Raw genomic sequence first — 24,916 nt, forward strand, 5'->3', positions numbered from 1 at the left:
AAAAAGCTTAATTGCATTAATTAGTCCACGAGTAAAATCAGATTTTTCCAAGGCCTCCCAGAGTTTCACTAAAGGCACGCTATCATAGGCGTTTTGCAAATCCACGAATACCAAGTGCAATTCTTGACCAACCGCCATCTTCTTCTCAATAACCTGGGTGATGCAAAATAGATGGTCGACGGTTGATCTGCCAGCCCTGAAACCCGCTTGTTCTTCTGCCTCATGATGAATCCATTCTTCTTCGATTTTAGCTTTCAATATCTTACCATAAATTTTGCTGATCGTCCCGGTCACCGACAATCCACGATAATTTTCGAGATCGTCCTTTTTCCCTTTTTTGTGGGTAGCTGTAAGCCAACATTCTTTCCACTCCTTCGGGACTTCATCACCCTTCACCACTTTTATTTCAAATTAACTTTCCAAATTTTCTAACAAGGTAGTAGCGGCATTTTTGCATTTACTAATAATATAACCATCATCTACGTGTAAGGTTAAAATTGTTTGAGAATTTTCATCTGTCAAAACGCAATGCTCATCCTTTACATGAACAAAACCCTAAAGTCGAATACTCCTAGTGAAACTCCCATTCCATTTATTACTGGCCTGTATCAACCCGTATAGCATATTATTTAACTTACAAATTTTGCCCGCATTTTTACCACACCTGGTACCCTCAGGTAAGTACATGAAAATATTTTCTTCTGGTACTCCATGTAAAAATGATGATTTGACATCAAAATTAAAAACAAAATATTCATCAGATGCTGCCAGTGTGAGGATTATTCCTATTACAGCGTTGCCAATTACAGGACTAAAAGTGTCAGTATTATCCATCCCATATTGTTGTTCGAATCCCCTTACAATATAACCAGCCGAGCTTTAACAATACCGCAAAAGTCCAGCGATTTGATAGGACTCTGTTATATATCACTCGCTTCATAGTAGAAACAACATGTCTCGGCGGGAAGAATAATCCTTAATGTATGTTCTAGACAAAGACATAAAGACGGAGCGCTCGTATCTAAAAGCACGGGGAAAAAGTGAAGCTAGGTTCGGCGCTGCGCGCTTGTGTGAGTGTGTAAATGAGCGCGGGAATCCATGGCGGCAAACGGAAATTTGATTTGAACTTGTCCTCTTGATTTTTGCACATTTCTTCTTCGAAACGTATTTTAAATTCCTAAAACGATCATATTAAGAAAGTTCGGTCTGCGTCCTAACATAATACACCTACTTTTGCTCGGTAACAGGCAGTAATCTCAGATAAAGTTAGTTTTTCTTCTGCTCATGGTGGTTCTGCAGGTTCAAACAGGCCGTTACAGTTCTAGATCAACGTTACTCCCAAATGAAATTAATCGGTCGACGACGGACGGAAACTAACCTAGAGTTAAAAAAATATGAGTTTGTACCTGAATTTGGGCAAAAATCAACCTAAAATACTTTGTTTCCGCAATTTTATTTAGTTCCCGCCCTACATTTGAATTTCAAACTTGTCCCGATTTCGCCGCCAATCCTCTAGCCAATCGTAGAGGTGGTTGAAAAGAAGCTTCATTTTTTGCTTTTAGCCCTCCGTCTTTATGTCTTTGGTTCTGGACTTCAAAAGTGTGAGTGTATTGCAAATCAGAGCTTATCCATTAGAATAAGTGATTACGTTAGCAGTTGTAATTAATATTTTGAACATGCACATTGAAATATTTCTTAAATCCATACGCTTCAAGCCTTTTATCCGCAATTCTTAGAACTAAGACGTCTCAAATTGTACTGGAAGGTATTTTCACCTTCAATTGCGAATTCTATAACCCAATTAACTTGGAAATTGACACATATCTTGCTATTCGAAGGTCAAGGCTGACTGTATGATCCTGTAGGAGATAATTTCGGCGGCCATCTTCGATTTTGGACTTCAAGGGGCCGGGGTGCATTTTGAATTCAAGATTTGGATTCTACGACCAGAAATCTATAGGGTGCGATACGTCACATGATATAATAAGTTATTATAGAATTTTTAGTTCGGAATCTTCAGCAATTTTGGCCGCCATCTTAGAATTTGAGGCCTGAAATGAATCGTAAAGGATTTTGCAACATCATTTTTCAATTTTTCGGCCCAAAAAATAATAAGAAAGACACCTCACATGCCAGATAGGAGCACACGTGCCCGTTGGACTTTTAAACGGGGCAATTCGGCCGTCATATTGGATATAAGGGTCTTAAGGAGGTCGGACTACATTTTTAAGCACATATTTGAAATTTTCGACCTAATATACATAGGAATCGACATATATTTTGACCATGGGAGTCAGTTTCACAAACTTCACCCCCGTGGCGGCAATTTGAGGCGTCATCTTGAATTTTAGGCTGCTTCGGGAAAAATTGAGCCTGGCAACATCGAAATTCTGTTTCAGGACATCAAAACGAAGAAATTGGGCCATCTCCCCAACTTGTATCACTAACGGTCCCACGGGACTACAAGTGCGCCCGGACTAAGGAGAATAATACCCCTGGGAAGTGACTCCCTTGGGAAAATATCGTATCTACTAGCAGAGCCATAGAAGAAAAAGATTTAGGATTATCCTAGAAAATTAATTTGTACTAAGGCCGTGGTATTTTTTAGACATGAAAGGGATTCTTAGCCACTATGCGAATCCTCGCACCGCGGTCATTCCAAAACGGTCTCCAATCTACGTACTAACTACGCCCGACGTTACCTAACCCCCGTGATCGCTCGAGTGCCGCTGCCGTGGAGCTCCGGAGGCTCGCCTGTACATATAGTCCAGGCGCCTGGTAAGTCTACCCGGAATTTTGGGTACACAACGATTTTTTTTGGCTTACTCTATGTTTCTTGGGCCGCTGAATCCGAAATCTGAAGTTTCCTACCGCGTATCTGGTGAGCATTTTCCGCCATTTTGAAAAAATGACCTAAAAAGGCCTTTTTTGCGGTTTTTTTTTTTTATATAGCAGCTACGCATGAGAAGAAGTCCCGGATTTAGTTAATGTTTTGGATAGCTCACATAATTTGGAAGAAAATGGTATATGAATATGCCAGGTTTGCTCAAAAATTGAGGAACCTCGAATCTTGGAACTTGGCTGACCGCGGGGAGCCGGATCGCGCGTTGACGGGTGCGCCGCGAAAACGTAAATGGGCGCGCAATTTTTAAGCAAACCTAGCATATGTATACACCATTTTCTTCCAAATTATGTCAGCTATTCAAAACATTAACTAAATCCGGGACTTTTTCTCATGCGTAGCCGCTATATTAAAAAAAAAAAAAACGCAAAAAAGGCCTTTTTAGGCAATTTTTTTAGAACGGCGGAAAATGCTCACCAGATACGCGGTAGGAAACTTCATCTTCGGATTCAGCGACCAAAAAAACATAAAGAAAGCCAAAAAAATAGCTGTGTACTCGAAATTCCAGGTAGCCTCATTTTTAGCTACCAGGCGCCTGGACTAATAGAGGGTAATTTAGTAAGCCTAAACGTCCCCAGCGCCGCGCCGATTCTATGGTGGAAAGCAACGATATTCTAAGAAATTTCTACATTACGTAGTTTCAAAGAAACAAAACTAATAAAAAGTAGATCAACTTTAGCTCCCCTGGGGAATGGACAGGGGAGCCCATGCCCATGAGTTCCCCTGGAAGCTAACATGTGACCCGTGTGCTCCCATGGGGGTGTACCTGTGACCCATATGTGCTCTCGTGGCGCCTCTCATAGTGTCTCGTGGATCATCATAGAACATCAGGGAAAATGACACGGTCCCATATGTGACTGCAGGCCACCATGTACAGTAGGGGTGATCGAAATTCCCGACTTGAGCGCTATAGACGCTATTAGTGCAACGTCACAGAAAAGCGATATATATCGACTTTTTCGCACTGGTAGCATTGAAAGAGGTTATGCCAATGTTATTGTTTGGATCCAATTCGATATAATGAAGAATCCCTATGATGACGTCGCCACTAATAGCGTCTATACAATCCGAATAGGGAAACAAGCAGGAAGCTCCAACGCATTCGCGTCGGAAAGCGGCTCTGGCGACGGTAGTTGTTACGCGTTTACGGTTTCCTTTGGTAACCTTTGTTTGCTATCAGCTGATGTCGAGTAGTATGACTAGGAAGCTCCAACCACGGCATTCTTCGAAAAAAGCGCGAAAACTTATAGATTTGAATTTTCAAATTTTAAACGTAAAGTATATTTTTTCCAGTGCGAGATTAAAGCACAGACCCGTTTTGAATTATTATTGACCGTATCACCATGATTCCAAAAATACACTACACAACATAGCATTCGCTCACAGGAAAAAGATATCAATTAAAATAATATCAGTCCCCCCTAAACAGCAGAAAATGGCGCCGATTCCCATCAACCAACACGCGGTCTCTCCAATGTAACATGGTCCGTTGATACTCCCCAGCTGGGACCGTCCGGAATAGCAGCTCTAGTGCAAGCACCAGAGCCGCTAAAAAGGTGGGCAAATTGCATATAGATTACGGGAAAAATTGTCCGCAGCTATAATTCCAACGGGAGCATGGCGCTCAAGACCTTCGAATATTTGCATCATTAAAATGCCTAAAAAATCAGGTTTTTTCTCATTCGGGTCGGTGTAGCATGCCCTCAAACACGCAATTGCATCATCAAGCACATGTAATCCTACGTATTTTTTCACAAGGAATCGATTTTACTGGTTTTCAAAACGATATATCGTTGTCTTTAATCGATATATCGATTTTTCATTCGATTTCTGAGAAAAATTTAGTAATTTGTAACATTAATTCTATCAAATTCTTTTAATTAGTGATATATAGGCAAAAGTTTTAATGCATAAGTAAACTAGTGCTCACATAAACTTTTATACACAAGGGATTTACCCTCAAAGCAGCGTATGTGACCATTCTTCAGTTAGGGTAAGTACTAGATGATGGCCGGAATGCCGGGATTCTCGGCGTCGCAGCGATCGCGTTTCACGGCTCATCATTCGAAAAAACATTTTTTTCGAAATCTGACGACGAGTACCTAGTGAAGGTGAGTTGCCTTTTGGCATCAAATGACGAGGAAAAAATCCTGGCTCCATAGGACAACACTTTCATTGAAAACATGAGGTTCGAACTTCCAAAATCTCAAATTTTCGTTTTTACCGTGTTTTTTTTCTAAGATAATTTCTGGATGATAGAAAAGACACAACTGATACGTACCATGCGTGTTTTAATAAATAATTTGAGTCAATGAATCGATTTTTGTGGTTGAAAAATTAAGATATCGATTTAAAATATCGTTCCTTGCGATACTTTGTCCGAAAAAGCTATTTTTTTGTGTGTATATCCTAAGAAATTTTGATTCATCAATGCAAGCCTTTGATAAATCGCCATTTTGACTTCAAAAATAGATTCCTTGTGAAAAAATACAGAGGGTATTGAGGTAACACTTGCTTAAAGTACGTAGAAATGATGACAACTAAGGTGCAATTCATATGAATTTCAAACTGAATTCGCTGATGGGTCATTCCACGCGAAATCATCCAGCGACTCTTGCTTGACCGATCCTGATTTACGAAATATTTCTTTTTATGATCTATCTCTTTGCATGACGCTAAAATATCTGTATCACCAAGGGAAATGAAGTTACTTCAGGACTGAATCGAGATGTATGTGGACTAAAAAACGGCAATAACTCCTATTTTGAGGATTTTATTTTAAACTTTTATGAATTGTACCTTAGTTGTCAACATTTCTACGTACTTTAAGCAAGTGTTACCCCTATACCCTCTGTATTTTTTCACAAGGAATCTATTTTTGAAGTCAATATGGCGATTTATCAAAGGCTTGCATTGATGAATCAAAATTTCTTAGGATATACACACATAAAATAGCTTTTTCGGACAAATCGCAAGGAACGATATTTTAAATCGATATCTTAATTTTTCAACCACAAAAATCGATTCATTGACTCAAATTATTTATTAAAACACGCATGGTACGTATCAGTTGTGTCTTTTCTATCATCCAGAAATTATCTTAGAAAAAAAACACGGTAAAAACGAAAATTTGAGATTTTGGAAGTTCGAACCTCATGTTTTCAATGAAAGTGTTGTCCTATGGAGCCAGGATTTTTTCCTCGTCATTTGATGCCAAAAGGCAACTCACCTTCACTAGGTACTCGTCGTCAGATTTCGAAAAAAATGTTTTTTCGAATGATGAGCCGTGAAACGCGATCGCTGCGACGCCGAGAATCCCGGCATTCCGGCCATCATCTAGTACTTACCCTAACTGAAGAATGGTCACATACGCTGCTTTGAGGGTAAATCCCTTGTGTATAAAAGTTTATGTGAGCACTAGTTTACTTATGCATTAAAACTTTTGCCTATATATCACTAATTAAAAGAATTTGATAGAATTAATGTTACAAATTACTAAATTTTTCTCAGAAATCGAATGAAAAATCGATATATCGATTAAAGACAACGATATATCGTTTTGAAAACCAGTAAAATCGATTCCTTGTGAAAAAATACGTAGGATTACATGTGCTTGATGATGCAATTGCGTGTTTGAGCATTGCAGCTGCTCTGTGTTTTTATTTATTTTCAGTAGGTAATTCCCTGATTTTGAAAAGTTGCTAAATGCATATCACTCCCTGGCCCTCCAGTATCATTTCTTCATAGATACATATTAGGTACTAGCGGCGCGTTCATTTTCATATTCACTCTCCGGGCCTATGGTCACAATTGTCAATAATATTAGAGTCAATCGAGTCATACAATACTGCATCTACCGTATCGGATCAACTGATGATCCTAAACAAGTTTTAAGTAAGAATAAATTCTATTTTTTATCTTAATGATCAAGAGCAGGTTCAAAAAGCTAATTGCAGAAATGCGTATCTCGTGATAAAATGATTTTTCCCAATCATACAACGCTTGGTCCGACCGTATGAGATCAATCTAAAGCTTGGTATAAGGAATTGTAAGCGTGTAACTTTTTTTACAGTCTTTAAATGATCAAAATCCGCCAAAAACAGGCTTAAAACACTATTGAAAAAATCCTTATCTCGGGATAAAGTGACAATTCTTAGTGCCGGAAACGCAGATCTCGGCATTTTGTCCGTATTTTCTAACAGTTCGAGAAATTATTCAAAATGCTGATAAAGTCTGAAAAAGCACCTTATCATCGCTCTCCTCAAGAATTATTACCCTTCTACTGATGCATAAGGAGGAATGTAGACAGTTTTTTTACTCTCCTAGAAAATCGTGTTTTCCGAGATACGCACTTCTGCACTTTCATCATCGACATGTGATTACATGTTATTCCCCTGAGAGCGCATGTGACCACATGTCATTCCCCTGGTAGCGCATGTGATCACATGTCATTCCAAGGGTAAATTTTTAGCAAAGCTCCAAATACAGTGGACCCTCGATAATTCGAAATTGAAGGGAATCGGCTTTTTATTCGAATTAGCGAGGTTTCGAAATAAAGAGAGTTCGAAACAAAGAGATTCAATGTGGAGAAATTTCGAATTAGAGAGGCTCGAATATACAGGGACAAATGGACGGATTTACGCCAAAAATGACCAAAAATATAAGATTATTTCTTTGCGGAAGTAAAAATTACACTAAGTCATCATTAAGTATTAATTATTTATATTTAATCAGCAGCTTACTAATCAGCTGATCAAGCTCTTCGCGGGGAGACTCACGGGACTTGTTTAATGTTGACAATCCTATCAGCTCTTTCAGACACCCAGGTACATGAACAGTTGACTTCGAATTGTAGAGGGAATGTACCGTCTTATTTCGAATTATAGAAGGAGGACCATATTTACTTCCCACACTTCGAATTACAGAGAGAATTTTCGTCACAATTTCGAATTATAGAGGGTCGCGCCAGCTTAAAAATTTCGAAATAACGAGGGGAGAAAAATACATTGATTTTCTTCGAATTATCGAGAGAATTTCGAGGGAAACAGTATTTCCTTCGAATTAACGAGGTTTTCGAATTATCGAGGTTCGAATTGTCGAGAGTCCACTGTAAACCCATAAGCTCCTTCCAATGGATACTTTAATGCACAATTCTACTACACCACTCACCCTGTATATCCTTATTTACATGTATATTTTTATGCACATTTGAACCCAAAACTTTTGGCTTTAAAGCTACATTTCTATACTAGGGTAGAACGGGGTTATGTGGACACCTTTTTTTTGGAAGGCTGTAAAAATTGTTTGGTTGCGGATAGAAAAAATCTAATTGATCCCCGATGTTCAGTATACCCTCGGCTATCATAAAACAATCACTTTTAATTAATTCTATTATGCAATTCTATTTTTTGATCTTCTCAAAATTGCAAATTTGTGAAAAATGAGAAAGTGTCCACTTAACCCGATGCACAGTGCGGCATGCTTATGGACGATGTGGACAAAAATCGTTACAACGATGAAAAAAGGATTATTGGCCCAAGAAAATGCTGATTCTGAAGTAATTTTTGCCGTAGAATCCGATTCTGAAGCCAAAAATTCTCAATGATTGGAATTTTGGCCTCAAAAACAAGATGGCTGCCGAAAAAAACCTCAATATGATCCTCTCAATAATGCAAAATTTGAATTGTTCGGATGCAGGTCTTTGAGGCGTCAATTCCTACGTAATTTTTCCCGTAGAATCCAATTCTACAACCTAAAATTCCCTAGAACTGAAATTTTGGCTTCAAAAACAAGATGGCTGCCAAAAAACCTCAAAATAATCCTCTCAATAATACAAATTTTGAATTGTTCGGATGTAGGTCTTTTAGGTATTAATTCTTCTGTAAATTCCCCCGTAAAATCCGATTCTGAAGTCAAAAATTCTCTAACACTGAAATTTTGGCTCCAAAGTAAGATGGCTGCCAAATAAGCTAAAAGTGATCCTCTTAATAATGCAAAATTTGAATTCTACGGATGCAGGTCCTTCAGGTATCAATTCGTACGTAATTTCTCCCATAGAACCCAATTCTGCAAACTAAAATTCTCTAGGACTGAAATTTTGGCTTCAAATACAAGATTGATGCCAAAAAACCTCAAAATGATCCTCTCAAAAATGCAAAATTTGAATTGTACGGATGCAGGTCTTTGAGGTGTCAATTCCCATGTAATTTTTCCCGTAGAATCCAATTCTACAACCTAAAATTCTCTGGGACTTGAGTTATGGCTTTAAAAGCAGTATGGTAGTAAAAAAAAAAAAAAAAAAAAAAAAAAAAAAACTCCTCATTAACGAAAAATTGGAATAAAACGGATAAGGTAAGTATTATGAGCCACAAGATTTCAATTTGTTCATTCTTAATGAGGAAAACTGAAGTTGGGTGAAAAATAACTAAATATTTATTTTGTATTTTTGTAGGGATAATAATTCCATGCCCCAAAGATACCTTCTTGATCTTTATCATAGAATGAGCAAAGTCACAGTTGGTTCCTCTACAGATTTCTAAATACACATACCTGCATGATTCATTAAAATGAATCAAAAGCACACTAATCATCACTGACTTGTATGAAGAACACTGCAAACCAAGTAACCTGCACACATGCCATCTCCCAAAACGGTTGTTTTTGGCCAAATGAATGCAGCCTGAAATAACAGCCTGAAATATATTTCCCTTAATTTGACGCCAAAGTATAGTCAGTGACAGGAGTAGGTAATTAAATCCATTAATTAGTGATGTAGCATCGTGGAGGCACTTTCTTAACCTCTGCGTTTGCGCTTAAGCATTCTGCGCTTTGGGCAATGCTGATTCTACATGAGAAATTATGAAATCATAGGATTGGTGCTGCAGCGCAAATGAGTTTTAACATAATACGGGTCAAATCTTGGCATGACATATTATAACAGAATCCCTCTCAAATCATCAAGGAGAATATATTCATGACTAGACTGATAATGGTTGGCATCATGATACGAATATGCAGGAAATAATGGTAATTTTAAGAATGCAGAAATTGGAAACTAAAACACCTAACTTCCTAATTAAGGGTCCTGAATGAAACAAAATGCAGGCCCTGATTTGCTCAAATATAAAGGAGGAAATAAATTTTCTATTGAGTAGAAAGAAAATGAAACTCACCACGCAAGTGTCCTGAGGACAAACCAGAAGGAAAAATACTCAAGAGTAAGTATTTCGTCACACACCACATTCAGGAGTATTTCACTCATTCTCATAATGATTGAAAACGAGCAGGAGCACAGCCTTTTATGAGATTCAAAAACTAAGGAACGATTAAGAACTGTATAGGATGGTAAGCAGCGAACATGACTTGATTAACGCGCACAGTATTCAATGTGACGATAAGTAGGTATAGATGAATTATCACTGCTAAATTTTTAAACAAAGCTGAAGCACAATATGTGATCATGCCATTTGTTTAAATAATTTTACAGCTACTAATGAATTGAGCAATGGATCTTGCGTTCATGAGAATTAGAGGTTATACTGTTAACGTCCCGCACTATCTGACCTCAGCGTAACAGTCAATACTCACTAATCAAGAAATTCCACTTGCTGAAAGGAGGTAAATTGTAAAGGCAGACTTTACCTGAACAATAGAGAAACCTTACTTCATTCAATTATGGGAGGAAAACGTTTGGGGCCTGAGATATCAGGTCATTCAATTCGCTGAGAGTGAGAACATTGAAAATCATACATTCTGCCGGGTAAAGGTAGAAATCCGCACTTTGTCTGGAAGCTTTATACATTTGAAACAAGAAGGTGTAAATATTTGTTACCATGGTTAAGAATGAACAACGAAATCCACGAATCTCCAAGTACTTATATTTGCACCCAAGACACACATTTCTAGAGCTAGCTATTCTATGTTTCACTTCCGGTTAACTGAACGAAATGGATCACAATTTTCTCGCTAAATCTGAGCGAATTAACTTCGGCACATGCACATGATTTGAGCTAAATTGGCTAAATACGATTGTATCTAGTGATAAGCGAGACGAACAAAACACAAGATATGTTTTGTTTTGTTTACCATGAACGCTGTCCAGTGGGATTTGGGAATTCCCGCATGGGAAAACCCATACTATGTTGCCGCCTTCAAAAATTGATGCATTTTAGGTTGAAAACATAACACTTAACTTCAAATAACAAAGAAAGTAGCATCAACATAGGGAAATCCTTTGGCACAGTCATTCCAGGACATATAAGGAATAAGAAAATGCTAATATCTCAGGATATTTTGCGTATTTCTCGAGAAAAGTCCATTTGAAGTTGGCAACCTCGAATAAGCCCTATGCTACCCATGTAAAATCCACGTATGCACTAGAGTCCCTTTATTCTGAGAGTCAAGACAATTTGAATCCATTTCTGATTGGTTCTCGTATTTTAGGCCTCCACAGTGTCACAAATGGGAATAAAGATTACATTTTCACCAATTGCAAAGATTATAATCTGGAATGGACCAGGGAATTATGGGTTCGACAAGGAGCAAACGGAATGAGAGGAGGAACTAAGAAAGGCATTTGAGAATGGGCCGATCAAAGATTACAAAAAACGTTCAATTTCTGTAATCTTTATTCCCGTTTGTGACATACACGAGCCGAGTTGTCTCGACTCTCAGTATAAAGGGACTCTAGTATGCACTTATTACTCAAATTTAAAGTTCTTATAAAAAAATTATTAGCAGCAACATAGGAAAATCCTTTGGCACGGTCAAAGTATGATACCTAAGGAATAAGAAAATGTTAACGTCCAGGAGTATTTTGCGTATTTCTCGAGAAAAGTCCATCTAAAGTTGGCAACCTCGAATCAGCCCTATGTTAGCAATGTAAAATCAACGTCAAATACCCAAACTTTAACTTCTTATAACAAAGATATTAGCAGCAACATAGGAAAATCCTTTGGCACGATCAAAGTAGGATACATAAGGAATAAGAAAATGTTAACATCTAGGAGTATTTTGAGTATTTCTCGAGAAAAGTCATTTTAAGTTTTTTGTCTTTTCCCCATATGTTTTCAATGGGGAAGATCATTCCCGAGATTTTTCCTTCAACTTTTCCCGCTTATCCATGGTGATCTACGAATGGAAATCACAAATAAACTATCATTCCTTGTCAGAAAAACGTTCCTCACCATGAATATCAAGAAAAATTGTGCGTTTTCAAAAAAAAATTTTTGATGACTTTTTCGATTTTTGTCCACGGAGTGCCGCACTGTGCGATGGGGTGGGTTAACTGGACACATGCAATGATTGCATATTTTTGAAGGGAAAAGCTTTGTATAACTTTAAGAAACCAAAACAAGGCATAGGTAGGGGAGATCGGGGCACAGTGACCGCCGGGGCACAGTGAACAAAGCGACGCTAGCGCTCCTATGGTTGTCTCGGGGAAACATTTGTTTGTGTGTGGTGTTAGCCCTCTATAGGTACTTCATTTCTATGCTGTGCATCTCCAGTTTGCAACGAACTACACCTCTAGAATGGCCGACCAGTGTAAAGGCCTAGATACACACGGCGATTAATCGCCGCGATTGCAATCGCGGCGTTTAAACGCAGGTGTATTCGGTCAATCGCCGCGACGGGCGAGTGAAATTCTCGGAATTTCTCCAATCGCCGCGATTGAATCCAAAGTAGGATGCAATCCTACTTTTTGGGCGAGTAGATGCATTTGTTGAGTCCTGTTTATTCTTGATGGATGCGAAATCCACCAGTACATGTGGTCTACATGTGTTTTTGTTTACGTTCTTCTGTCTTCGAGGTGCTCGTCAATTAGTTTTATAGTATGTTTATTTTTACATTTGATGCGAAAATCGTTAAAATTGCAGCAGAAGTGTGTCCGTTCATTAGCCACTTATTATTCAAGAGAGGCACCAGAACTTCAGAAATAGGAAACATTATTCAGTTGAAAATCTTCATCTTCATTCAATTAAAAAAAGGCACTACTCTTTTGGGCACAGTACTTACGACTATCCTGTTATCAACATGATCAACTAGATAAGATACTGATCATTTTAAGGTTATAATAACATTAACAATTAGCGCTGATCCATAGAGTACAATAGAGTCGCAAAGTACTGGATCGCCGTTGAAGTCACTTTTCGAGGCTGTTTTGTCCAGTTCTCCGGAGACTAGTGTGCGGCGACTAGCGACGACGCATACGCAGAGACTCGCGCTCAGCGCTCCCCACCTCCCCACTCCCGACTCGGCTCCGTTCGTCGGCTAGGTCCACACACATTGAATCAAGTCTGAAATTGAGTCCATATATGAATATTACCCAGGAGTAACATACATTAATGGATTCGTTATGGCTTTGAATATCTATTTATAGCAAAATTTGCACAAATTAATATAGATGGAATTTAAAAAAGTCGAAAAAACACAAGCAGTCGTTGATTTCTCCATAAGCCACCGTGTTAAAAAATGCCGGTTGGTTCACAACTTGGTAGTTAAGTCAGAAATTAAATCCCTATATGAATATTCTCCAGGAGTAATATACATCAATGGATTCATTATGGCTTTGACTATCTAATTATAGCAAAATTTGCACAAATTAATATCGATTGAATAAAAAATGTCGAAAAAACACAGGCAGTCGTTGCTTTCCCCGTAAGCCGCCGTGATAAGAAATGCCGGTTGGTTCACACTTGGTATAAGTCAGAAATTAAATCCCAATATGAATATTATCCAGGAGTAATATACATCAATGGATTCATTATGGCTTTGACTACCTTTAAATAGCAAAATTTGCAAAAATTAATGCTGATTGAATTATAAAATACCTAAAAAACACAAGCAATTCTTGATTTCTCCATAAGCCGCCGTGTTACAAAATGCCGTTGGGTTCGCAAATGGTTCACTATTTTCGGAGCACACGTGGCTCGGAAACGCCTGTTAATGGATTGGCTTCATCGGCGCTCCAGTACTTTGCGACTCTATTGTACTCTATGCGCTGATCGCGGCGATTAATCGCTAGGTGTATACGTGATCGCACTGATGGCCTCTGTTGATTGTATTGCGTTGAGCGATGCGACCCGAACCAACCCAATCGCGGCGATTAATCGCCGTGTGTATCTAGGCCTTTAGAGACCCGGAACGTTTTGAAGTTGATATAGGTTAGGTTTACTTGGGCTCACACAGCAGGCTGCCATCTAAACCCATGTCAGACGCTACCCACATTTTGCCGAATATTGTTGAATAAAGTGATAGCAATGAAAAGATTGCATAATAATCGCACCTCCAAAGGTTTTCTTAATTCAAAAAATAGGAACTTTGAAAGCAAACCTAAAAAAAAATGAAAGTTTACATAGGTTGAAATTTTCACATGTAATCCTTATGGGCAAGACGCAGCAGAAATGGAGATTGAGGTTAGCTATACTTGGGCTCCCACCCCCCTCCTGCCTTCAAAAACCGGCCCTTGCGCGTACCGCAGGTTTGCTATCTCGCGGCCATTCTAGAGGTGTAGTTCGTTGCCAGTTTGTTGACAACGGAAATTACTGACAACAGGTCATTTATTTTGAGGGAAGTTTTTGCACATTTTAAATATTTAATTTCTCATTACTTTTGGCGTTAACATTATGAATCAAGGAAAATCTACTTGCTATTTTCCGATGCACATGTCTTTGGGTGTATTACCCTGTACTGAAAAGTTTACCACTATTTCAGAATCATCACGTTATGAGGTTATGTTTATGAAAACTCCTACCGGGGCACACTGATCTCTTTCCCCCTGGACCCCCTCCCCTCTTTCTGGAAATGGGACCTTCACCCCCCCCCCCCTTGGGGTCGTCGGGGAGCATGGGATGAAGATCCCCCCCCCTTCGTTTTCACTAAATCACTTCTTTACCCAAAATACTGACTTAATTTGGTGAATTTTGGCAAATTGTTGCCCCCCAAAAATTTACCCCCCCCCCCCCCCGAATTTGTTAATACCCTCCTCTAAGTAGGAGATGAATCATCCTTCCCTTCCAGGATGAGAAATGTCGAACTTCCTTTCCTGTAGGGGTAGAGAGGGTTCCTAAGGCCACTCACAAGAAAAATGGTCACTGTGCCCTAGTCCCGTGAGCACTGTGCCCCAGCCTTGGGGTACAGTGGCCAAAATTTTTTTCAACTTTCTTGGATTTTTATCAATTTTTCTAATAGGTGCAGACCTTTGAAACTTCCAGGGGTTTTAAGGTACTGACATACACTTATCATCCCCCCATAGCAGATCTTCAGAAACCTCTTCAGGAAGAGCAGAGAAAGCAAAAGGAAAAATCCCAGGTCACTGTGCCCCGGTCTCTCCTATGTTATAATAAAACATTTATTTTGAAACGTGAGGCTATTCTCTTGGTTTTTCAAAACCGGTTCAAAAATTTTTTTTTTGAAACACAGAAATAATTAACTTAAATTCTTTAGCTAGAAAAATAAATGTCTCCGTGATGTGTTGTCCTTTTGCCGTGGCGTGTTTTTACTACTGATGAGTACTAGTAGATAGAAAAAAGTAGTTTTTGGTCCGCAAGCTTCATTTGCCTACTTCATTTATACAGTTATTGGTATGTCCAGTTAACCCGACCAAGTATGTGTCCCTTTTAGCCCCACATTGACATTTTTCAGAAAAAGTGTCACAGAAATGTCTCATTTGCGTTAATCAAAAAAGTAACTACCTCAAAAACAGCATACAATGAAGAAAGGAAAACGATGGTGCACTTCCCGATTCTTTGATCCAAAAATCAAGACGCCTAGATGGACTTGGGAAGGGACCGGAAAAAATTTACTTTCAAGGACAACAATTACGTTTGTCAACATAACCTATAAACTGATTACGAGAATCCGTCACAGAGGTAGGTATAAAAGAGGAACACTACCAACTGCTTCGAATGGTGCAAGTCTTTTTTTTATTTTTCCACCAGGGGGCGTCTGGAGCAAGTGGCCACTTAACCCGCCGTGTCCACATAACCCCGGTCTACCATAGAGATCTGTATTAATTTCATAGTAAAATATAATATGATACTTTAGCACCTAGATTGCCAAAATGTGTTTGGTGATCCCTAGATGTTGGCCTGGTTGTCCTCTTAGGTTGTTTGCACTTCAAGGGTGTTATATTTTCTGGACGAGTAGCTTAGCCAGCATCTAAGCATCACCAGACATATTTGTGACATCTACGATGTTATTTATTATTTTGCTTTTTTCGGTGCTCAATATTAAGTATTGTCCCATTAAATTTTGTGATACGTTTTTGTTACAGAGAATTTTTTTTTGGGGGGGGGGCCTAAGGTTCCTTTTAAGGAGCAAATAAACTATTTTTTCTAGGTATATTAGTCGATGTGACTCATGTCCGTCTCACTGAGTTGAGACCGTTTTTGGAGCGAAAAGTAGTATTTCTTTTACCTATAATAGAGACCGGACTCTTTTCCTGCTCGCTCGGCGAGAGCGCAATGAAGGGTTGTCTGAGCTCCTTGCCATGGCGATTTCAGGAACAGTAGCCTGCTCATACTACTCTCCAGAATTCGTTGAACAATTGGATGAATAGTCGTGTCAATCTCTCGAAATATCCCTGTTTGCACGAATCCAGGATGCACTGCATAAGTTGTCACATCAAGCCCTTAAATCAGAGAAAAAATGAATGAACAACACGGAGAAAAAACCTCGGATATTCGAACCGACTACAGTTGAGCCCAGGGCCGGATTTACGATTTTTCCGCTGGAAGCCGAATAAAATTTGCCGCCCCGGGGGGGTCTGGGGGGACCCCCCCCAGCCCGAGGGGGGTCCGGGGGGCCTCCCCCGGAAAATTTTCAAAATAATGACCTGGAAAACACCATTTTTTGCTACCTTTTCTGTATTTTTCGCCTCATTTCGTGTCGATTTTGAGGTGTGACAATACACCGGTCACCGGGTTTAATACCTTTGGATTTTATTTGATTATTTTGAGCGAAATTAAGGAGCTAAAAAATAATTACCAGTCTACCAGAGCTCACCGCGGGGAGTCCTTGGACTTTGAAGTTCCGCCACCCCTGTGCATCCTAAATTTTGCCAACTTTTAGTATTCTATATAATATTTTTGGAGGTAAAATAAAATTGAGAAGGGATAATATGAAAAAGCAAATAAAATATTTTAGAAGATGGATTTGCTCACCGATTCCGTGCGGTGCCTCCACAATCAATGCAGTAACACACGACGACTCTTTTTAGCAGCAAACGCGTCGATGATTTCTTCGTAGTCCAGAGATTGAAGTATCTCGTTCTCAATTTGTAAAATCCCCAAGGCACTCAGTCTTTCCTCATTCATGCTTGATCGGAGGTAGTTCAAAACTCGTCGTAGACATGAAAAACTTCTCTCGGCAGAGCAATTAGCTATTGGCGTGCATACACACATCCGAAGAGCTATGTCAATATTCGGAAACACGCTGTGAATATTTTGATTCCGAATTTTTTTCAACAATTTGGTTGGTGTTTTTGCGTCCTCGGTGTAATTTTGGGAATTGCACAAAGCTTGAAATTGAATACATTCGCCAATAAAACATTCTTCTATATCATCTGGATATATTTGAACAAGCGCTTCAGCTTTTTTCTTCAACTCTTCTGAACTGAGGGCTGTTAAATTTAGAAGGAAAAAAAATCGCTCATAATACATTTCATACGCATTTCGACGTTTCTTAAGTTCGGTAATTAGTTTGTCAATGATCACTAGGAAAGTTTCAACTCTCATGGTGTCACGGCCATTGAATTCCACCTCTCCCGTAGCTTTTTCGCCTGATCGAAGCGTTCTTTTTCTTTTTCGCCCCTTATCTTTCTGGTAACTTTCAGCGGCTGTCATGAGTAAAGTCCTTGCTTCGGTTTCAAATCCATCAAACTTCTCACGACTCTCAGAAATGAGAGCGATTAAGGAATCGTACAACTGGACGGCAGTGAAAATATCAATTTCTGGGTCTTGCAGCAGTTTGTTAGTTAGATTAAAACGCTCGAGAAGAAAGCCCCAAAAAACAACCATGAAGGCCATTTCAAAACTTTCAAGCTTTAAACGAATTCCTTTAGCTTCACATTTTGCGTTTGGATTTTGCTGGTCATCTTCTTCGACGTCAAAAAGAGCACTAATCACTTCCCAATAGGATTCGAACAACGCTACACAGGCATCTGAACGTGCTGACCATCGAGTTTTTGACAGATTTTGCAAGATATGTGTTCTCTTGTTCTCTTTCGATTCCTTTCGCTTTTTCTCTGCTTTCTCATATTGGTTAAATAAAATATTCCATCTGGCAGTTGACGCTGTGAAAAATGTGTAAACTTCTTGCAAGGTATCAAAAAAAAGGACTGCTGATTCGCAACATTTTGCAGCACACTCTCCAACCAAATTCAGTGAGTGAGCCGCACAGGGAACATATTCGGCAGTTGGAGAAATTTGTTTAATTTTAGCTTGTAAACCGTTGTAAGGCCCGGACATGTTTGCAGCATTGTCATATGATTGCCCTCGACAATTATTCATGTTTATTTTAAGCTCTTCAATTAATTCCACCACAGCGTCTTTTATGAGTTCAGCTTTATGCCCAACATTCGGAATAAATTTAATAAATCGCTCTATTGGCGTACCATCACTTTGAACATAACGAATTATTAAAGATAGTTGATCAACGTGTGTTAAATCCGGCGTAGAGTCCACAATGATAGAAAAATACTTGGCGATGTGTATTTCACTTAAAACCAATTCTGTCACTTTCGATGCTAAAATTTCGACGAACTCTTCATAAATAGTTGACGAAAGGTAATTGGTGCGACCGCTACCAGGGTTGCCGTATTTCGCAATATGAGTAGCCATAAATGGATCGAACTGTGCGATAAGCTCAATAGCCATTAAAAAATTGCCGTTGTGGACCGAACCGATTGTTTCATTGTCGCCTCGTAACGGCAAACCTCGCGACACGAGAGATTTTACGGTTTCAACCACTCGTCTCAACACACTTTTCCAATATACTTTTTCTTCTTCTAGTTGACGTTCTACCTGGTGATCAATCCGTCCGTGTTTTTTACCTCTCTCCAACATTTGAAGAACTGAAGATTTATGATCTGGCGAATTTTCATGTTGTGCCAAGCGTTTCGCATTTTTCCAGTCATTGAAACCTTCCTTTAGAACGCCAAACTGTGAACCACCGTTAAAGGCGAGGCAAGGCCCGCAATAAACTCGACCTGAGCTTTGAGAGTAAATTAACCAGTCCCTCTGAATTTTTTCGCAATTTTTAAGTTCTCGCTCGAACATAGAACGTGTAAAATATCGCGCATGATCATTATATTCGCGTTTGCTTTTCTTGAAGTCGGCATCCAAATTTTGCTTAAATCCATATTTTGCCACGTAATTTCGAAGAGAATCATTGATTTCCCACTCGACTGGGTCGTCACTGAGAATAAACAAAATGTTTGAATTCACTGCCTGTTCGGAGACGGGGGATTTGGAAGTATCTGCTTCTGAACACACCGTTTTTGTTATCCGTTTCAATTTCGTAACTCGCCGCACTAGTCGCACTTGTTGATGGAACGGTTTCCCCAACTTCAACTACCGTAGACGTATCGCGCTCGCGTGGAGGCTGCATCTGGCTTTTCGCACTTTTTACAAAAAAAGAATCGATTTTTTTTAGTTTTTTTTAGTAACTTGCGTTCTTTTTCCTCTTTTTCCTCTCGGTTTAGTTTGTACTGGTGACCGCTTAGTCGCGACCTGCCGTCACTCATCTTTTATTTTCCACTATTAAACTTTAAGAAATAAAAACCGAAAACAAAAATGCCCGCTTTTGCGCGAATTTACTACACGGCTCAAGCTTCGATGCTTGAACTTCAACGATTACAGGGACACTGACCATGTCTGCGAAATATAAATTGCTTGTCAGAAATTAATCTAGAAAATGAAAACAACGTCAAAAAGCCAGCCAGCATCAGCCCCCTCCACCCCTGACATAATGTAGTGCGATAAAGCCAGTGGTGCCAGTGGTGAAGAAATGAATATGCAAAAACTGCCTACATTAGCACATCTTGAGTGTAATTGTGCTCCGCCGCTCCGAAAAGAGTCTGGACATTCGATCCTGGGATTTGAGCTGTACATTTTTGAGATAAGGACCTCCGAGTCCGAGGAGCTGTGTGATAGGTGGCGTTTTTCATGTCTGGGATCCTTCGCCTCTCCGTCCTGCTCTGCTGATACTGTGCTCGAAAACGGAACGAGTTCCATGCGAATCAAGAAGCACTCATTTCAGTGTAAAATATAAATAATACCAAAAAAAAAACCTCGAATTTCAAAATTTGCCGCCCCTCAAAATTTGCCGCTGTAGGCCGCGGCCTACCCGGCCTAATGGGAAATACGGCCCTGGTTGAGCCGGTGCGTATCAGCTAAGAGGCCCATTGACTGATCCCTCAGTCGGACAAACCGACTGCATTAGTTGACGCATGTTGAGCCCGCAGCACTTTTTAGAAAAATCGAGGAAGCGGTCTGGGGAGAAAAGTGACAGCCAACCATATAGACACACACAATTCCCTCAATCTGTAAATTGGCTCAGTTCTTAACGGAATTCAGAGCAAACGGCGCGGTGGCACGGATTCCAACGATATTGTGTCAGATAATTTAGGGGGATGGCGTTTAAGGGAATCATTAAGGTCCGCGCCCTTCCATATCTAGATCAGGGGATAGAGGTATTTTTGTCTACAGACATGATGTTTACTATTTTTTGGTCTACTACAAAATTAGTCTTTTGTAATATTTTGTCTACATTTATTTCGTCTACTGAATGTGCTATTTTGCCCACCAGTATTTCATGTGTCCTGGTTTCTTGTCCATAAGCAAAGTATGTCCTCTTACAAATGAAGTCTACTGAAGGTGATCTGGCGAAGGGTGGTTTGCTAAGAGGTTGAAAGTTCCGTATCACGATCCAATGAACGGAACGACACGAAATGATGCACAGTCCCATCAAATCAGAAAACGTTTCTGAAATGTTTCAAAAATATTGACAAAAAGTTTATGGTAATATTGTTTTATCATTTTTGAAGCATTGCAAAAATGCTGCAGGAATAGTTTAACGATGTAGTCATGACAGCAATTTTTGATTGCCAATAATATTTCGTAAATATTCACGAAATGTTTACAAGATATTTACGATGTATTTTCAAAAAAATTATTGAAATATTCACAAAATAGTATCGTAACATTATTATAAATTTTTACACAATTTTATAAAAACAATTTTCTCTCTTCTTTCTGGTTAGTTGCGCACGCTAGTTGTGAACTGTACAAGTTTTCTAGTTGGTGGCGCACTTTTGTTGTGAACCGTAAAGTTTTCTAGTTGGCGGCGTACTCTGGTTGTGAGAAGTACAAGTTTACTGAATGTACATCAGACATTTATAATTCGGTTACATGCTGTATATTCAGATGTTACACAGAATAATAAGAGATTAGAGACATGCGCATATTTTAATCCTAATATATTATTATTATTATTATTATTATTTATTATTATTAATAATGCTTCAAAAATGATAAAACAATATTACCGTAAACTTTTTGTCAATATTTTTGAAACATTTCAGAAACGTTTTCTGATTTGATGGGACTGTGCATCATTTCGTGTCGTTCCGTTCATTGGATCGTGATACGGAACTTTCAACCTCTTAGCAAACCACTGTTAAGGTTGGCGATTGGCCGGGTTGGGAGAGCAGAGAGCACCCAATTTGATTCGAAGACACAAACTTTTATTCCATACTTCACAGAGCACACAGACCGAATACCAGACGAAACGCACTCTATTCCTCACCAACTCGTTGCTCCCCCCTCCAGTGATCAGCCGAGCAATCCACTCCTCTGATTGGCCAGGGGAACTTCTCAAGTGATGCTCCAAAGCAAACTCGAAATTTCCCCGGTCAACAGAGCAGCCGTGCCAACTGAACAAAGGAGAGGCAAGCAACGTCAGAGAGTCGCTATACTTGACATCCCCCCTTGTTGGGAGAGGAGGACCTCCGACGACTAAGATGGATGAGAGGTTAAGTTTTTCTCTTGAAGCGCAAAATTTTGTTAAAGTTAAGCATGCTTTAGTGAGCAAGTGAAACGTAATAAAGGATGGTTTTAGAATGAGAGTGTTTTTCTGTCTTTGACAATAAACAATTATGATAAGATACAAGTTAACAATCAGTGTTTCTAGGGGACGATTCTACAAAATAAGGTAAGATTGATTGACAACGGATTGCAAGATAATTTAGCGTTAAGAGGAAGATAATCATCTAGATTAAGAGTTGTTTGTGAAGAAGATGTGATCAGGTTGAGATAAGCAGGACTCTTAGCGTGATGTTGAGGTAATCAGTGATAAGCCCATATTAACAGCTTGGATTGAGGTGCTGGAGTAGTTTGAGCTGATAAAAGGAGTCTGCGGTCTTCCCAGAGTGTAGAATCGTTCCCAGAAACTGGATCAGCAAGAGTGTGTACAAATAACAGTTTCTGAAACAAGAATTAAAAAGCGATAATATCACAGCTTAAAAGGTTAATGAGCTTTTTAATTAATCTTAGTTTAAAGAGCCTTGTCGCAGCTAAAATTTCTTTGGTGCTATAAGTAAAATGTAGAGAGTATTACAATATAAAAATTAAATAGAATATTTGCGTTGGCGAGAGATATTGTGACATGGAAGTACTGAAGTAACATATTGGGCTTTAGGGGGCACAGGCTTTAATCGGGAGACATGTAAAATTTCATTTGATAACTTTCCCCTCATTGGGATAGCAACTTCATAATTGAGGTCAGAGACTTTCTTGACGACCATATAAGGGCCTTGATAGAGGGGTGATAATTTGGAACTGGGTCTTGAGAGAGTTACATAAACCTGGGAACCTGGTGTTAAATTTAAAGGTATATGAGATTTGTCATAGTGTCGTTTGTATTTGTCCTGGGCTTTTTTTATGATTTCAGGCATTTCATGTCTGATTTTTAGTAATTGTTCGATCGATTCCAACAAATCAACGGGAGGGTTGGGGGGTTCTAGGGATGCGGTGAGAGAAGTATCTGGCTCATACCCATGGACCAGGTAGAATGGGGAATAGCCCGTTGAAGCTTGTGCATTAGAATTGTACGCAAAAGTAACAAAAGGTAAAATGGTTGACCAATTTTTGTTAGATTCACTTATGTAATGCTTCAAAATTGTTACGATAGTTTGATTAAGCCGCTCCACTAAGCCCTGTGATTGAGGTCTGTAAGCAGTGCTGTGCTGCTTTTGGAATTTTAACTGGTGAGACAATTCTGTGATAAGCTCATTATCAAAATGTGAGCCTCTGTCGGTTGAAAATTTACTAAAGAAACCTTTTTGAGAAATAACATCGCTTATAAGAAATTTGGCAACTGTGTTAGCGTCAGCATTATGGGTTGCTTTTGTAATCGCATATTTGGTGAGGGTACAAATGGCAATTAAAATATATTTGTGACCGTACGAACTTGGTAATGGACCGAGGAAGTCACAAATTATGTGAGAAAAAGGTTTTCCAGTTAATGGCGGTGGGATGGGCTGCAGCAAACCGTATTTAACTTTTGCTGGCTTATTTAAGTTACAAGAATGACAACGAGAGATGTGGGTGGCTAAATCTTGCCGCATTGTTGGCCAGTAGAAATGCCTCTTTAGCCTATCGTAGCATTTTTTGAAGGAAAAGTGGGCTGATCCCGCAACTAGGTCATCATGGATATGATGCAAAACAGAATTAATCAAGGATTTGGGCACATACAAAGCGTAAGACTCTTGATTTTTACACCACAAATTTAGGTAAATTAAATCATTTCTGAGTGAAAAGCGACGGCTTCGGCGTAAAACATTGCGATCCGAAATTGTTTTTGGAGAGATAATAGCCTTTCGTATGATCTCAATTTGTGGGTCCTTTAATTGTTCTGAATTAAAATTAGTGGATATTAAAGCTAAATCATTGTTTGAAATTGGCATGTTTTTGTCTAAAGTGGCTATAATTGCGGTTACTGGGAATCTAGATAAATGGTCAACTGCCTTTATGGCTGGTGAAGAAGCTTTCTTGTAAATTACATCAAAATCATAGTCGACAAGTTTTGATACCAATTTATTTAATCTAGATGACTTTTCTTTAAATGTTGTAAAATACTCCAAACTATTATGGTCAGAAAAAACTGTAAATTTGCGGCCATATAGGTAATCACGAAAATGAGGCACTGCCAAAGCTAGGCCCTGGAGTTCAAGTTCAGTCGAACCCCAAGACGGTTGTGATTGAAGTTTTTTGCTGAAATAACCAATAGGATGTAGTTTTTTTGTTTCTGAGTTACGCTGGGCAAGGATAGAGCCAGTAGCCAATTTCGAAGTATCTACAATTACCACGGTTTCATGATCTTCATTGAAGTTTTGCAACACTGGTTTTTGCGTGAAAAGAGAAATCAGAGTCTTGAACGCTGATTTTGCTGCAGGTGTTAAAGTAAACTGTTTGTCGGAAGAGATTTTGAGGAGATCATACAATGGGGAGCAAATCTTGGCAAAATTGTGGATAAATTTACGATAGAAAGAACAGGATCCCAAAAAAGAACGTAATTCTTTCAAAGATTTCGGCGGTTGTGCATTTAGTATTGGGATTAAATTTTTGGTTGATGGAGCGATACACTTGTGACTAATCAAATATCCTAGGATGTCTATCGATTCGCAACATACTTGGGATTTCGAAGTTTTTAGGCGTAAGAAATGTTTTTTTAGCCTTTCGAATACGATATTTAACAGCTTAACGTGGGTTTCATAGTCTTTGCTGTAGACGATCAGATCATCAATGAAGATTATGACACCGTGATACAACAGGTCGGCAAACACTTTGTTCAGAGCCCTACTAAATGATGATGATCCATTTTTAATGCCCATAGGTTGTCGGTTAAACTCGAACAAACCTCTACTAGTTGTGAAGGCAGAACATTTCCTAGATTTTTCAGATAACTCTTGTTGGAAAAATCCGCTCAAAAAATCAAATTTGCTGAAATATTTGA

At 39.1% G+C, this 24,916-nt stretch overlaps 1 protein-coding gene across 2 annotated transcripts in view; it reads right to left on the bottom strand.

Moving 5' to 3' along the window:
* LOC109031595 (retinol dehydrogenase 12) overlaps window positions 1-24,916 on the bottom strand; it is a 99,706-nt gene that overhangs the window by 4,790 nt on the left and 70,000 nt on the right. For both annotated transcript variants that reach the window (XM_072297117.1, XM_072297118.1), the window contains one exon: window positions 16,319-16,532. In XM_072297117.1, the coding sequence (XP_072153218.1) occupies window positions 16,319-16,532 (214 nt within the window). The remainder of the gene's footprint in view (window positions 1-16,318; window positions 16,533-24,916) is intronic.

Source organism: Bemisia tabaci, chromosome 2, assembly GCF_918797505.1.
Source record: "Bemisia tabaci chromosome 2, PGI_BMITA_v3".
In the NCBI taxonomy this organism is placed as follows: domain Eukaryota; kingdom Metazoa; phylum Arthropoda; class Insecta; order Hemiptera; family Aleyrodidae; genus Bemisia; species Bemisia tabaci.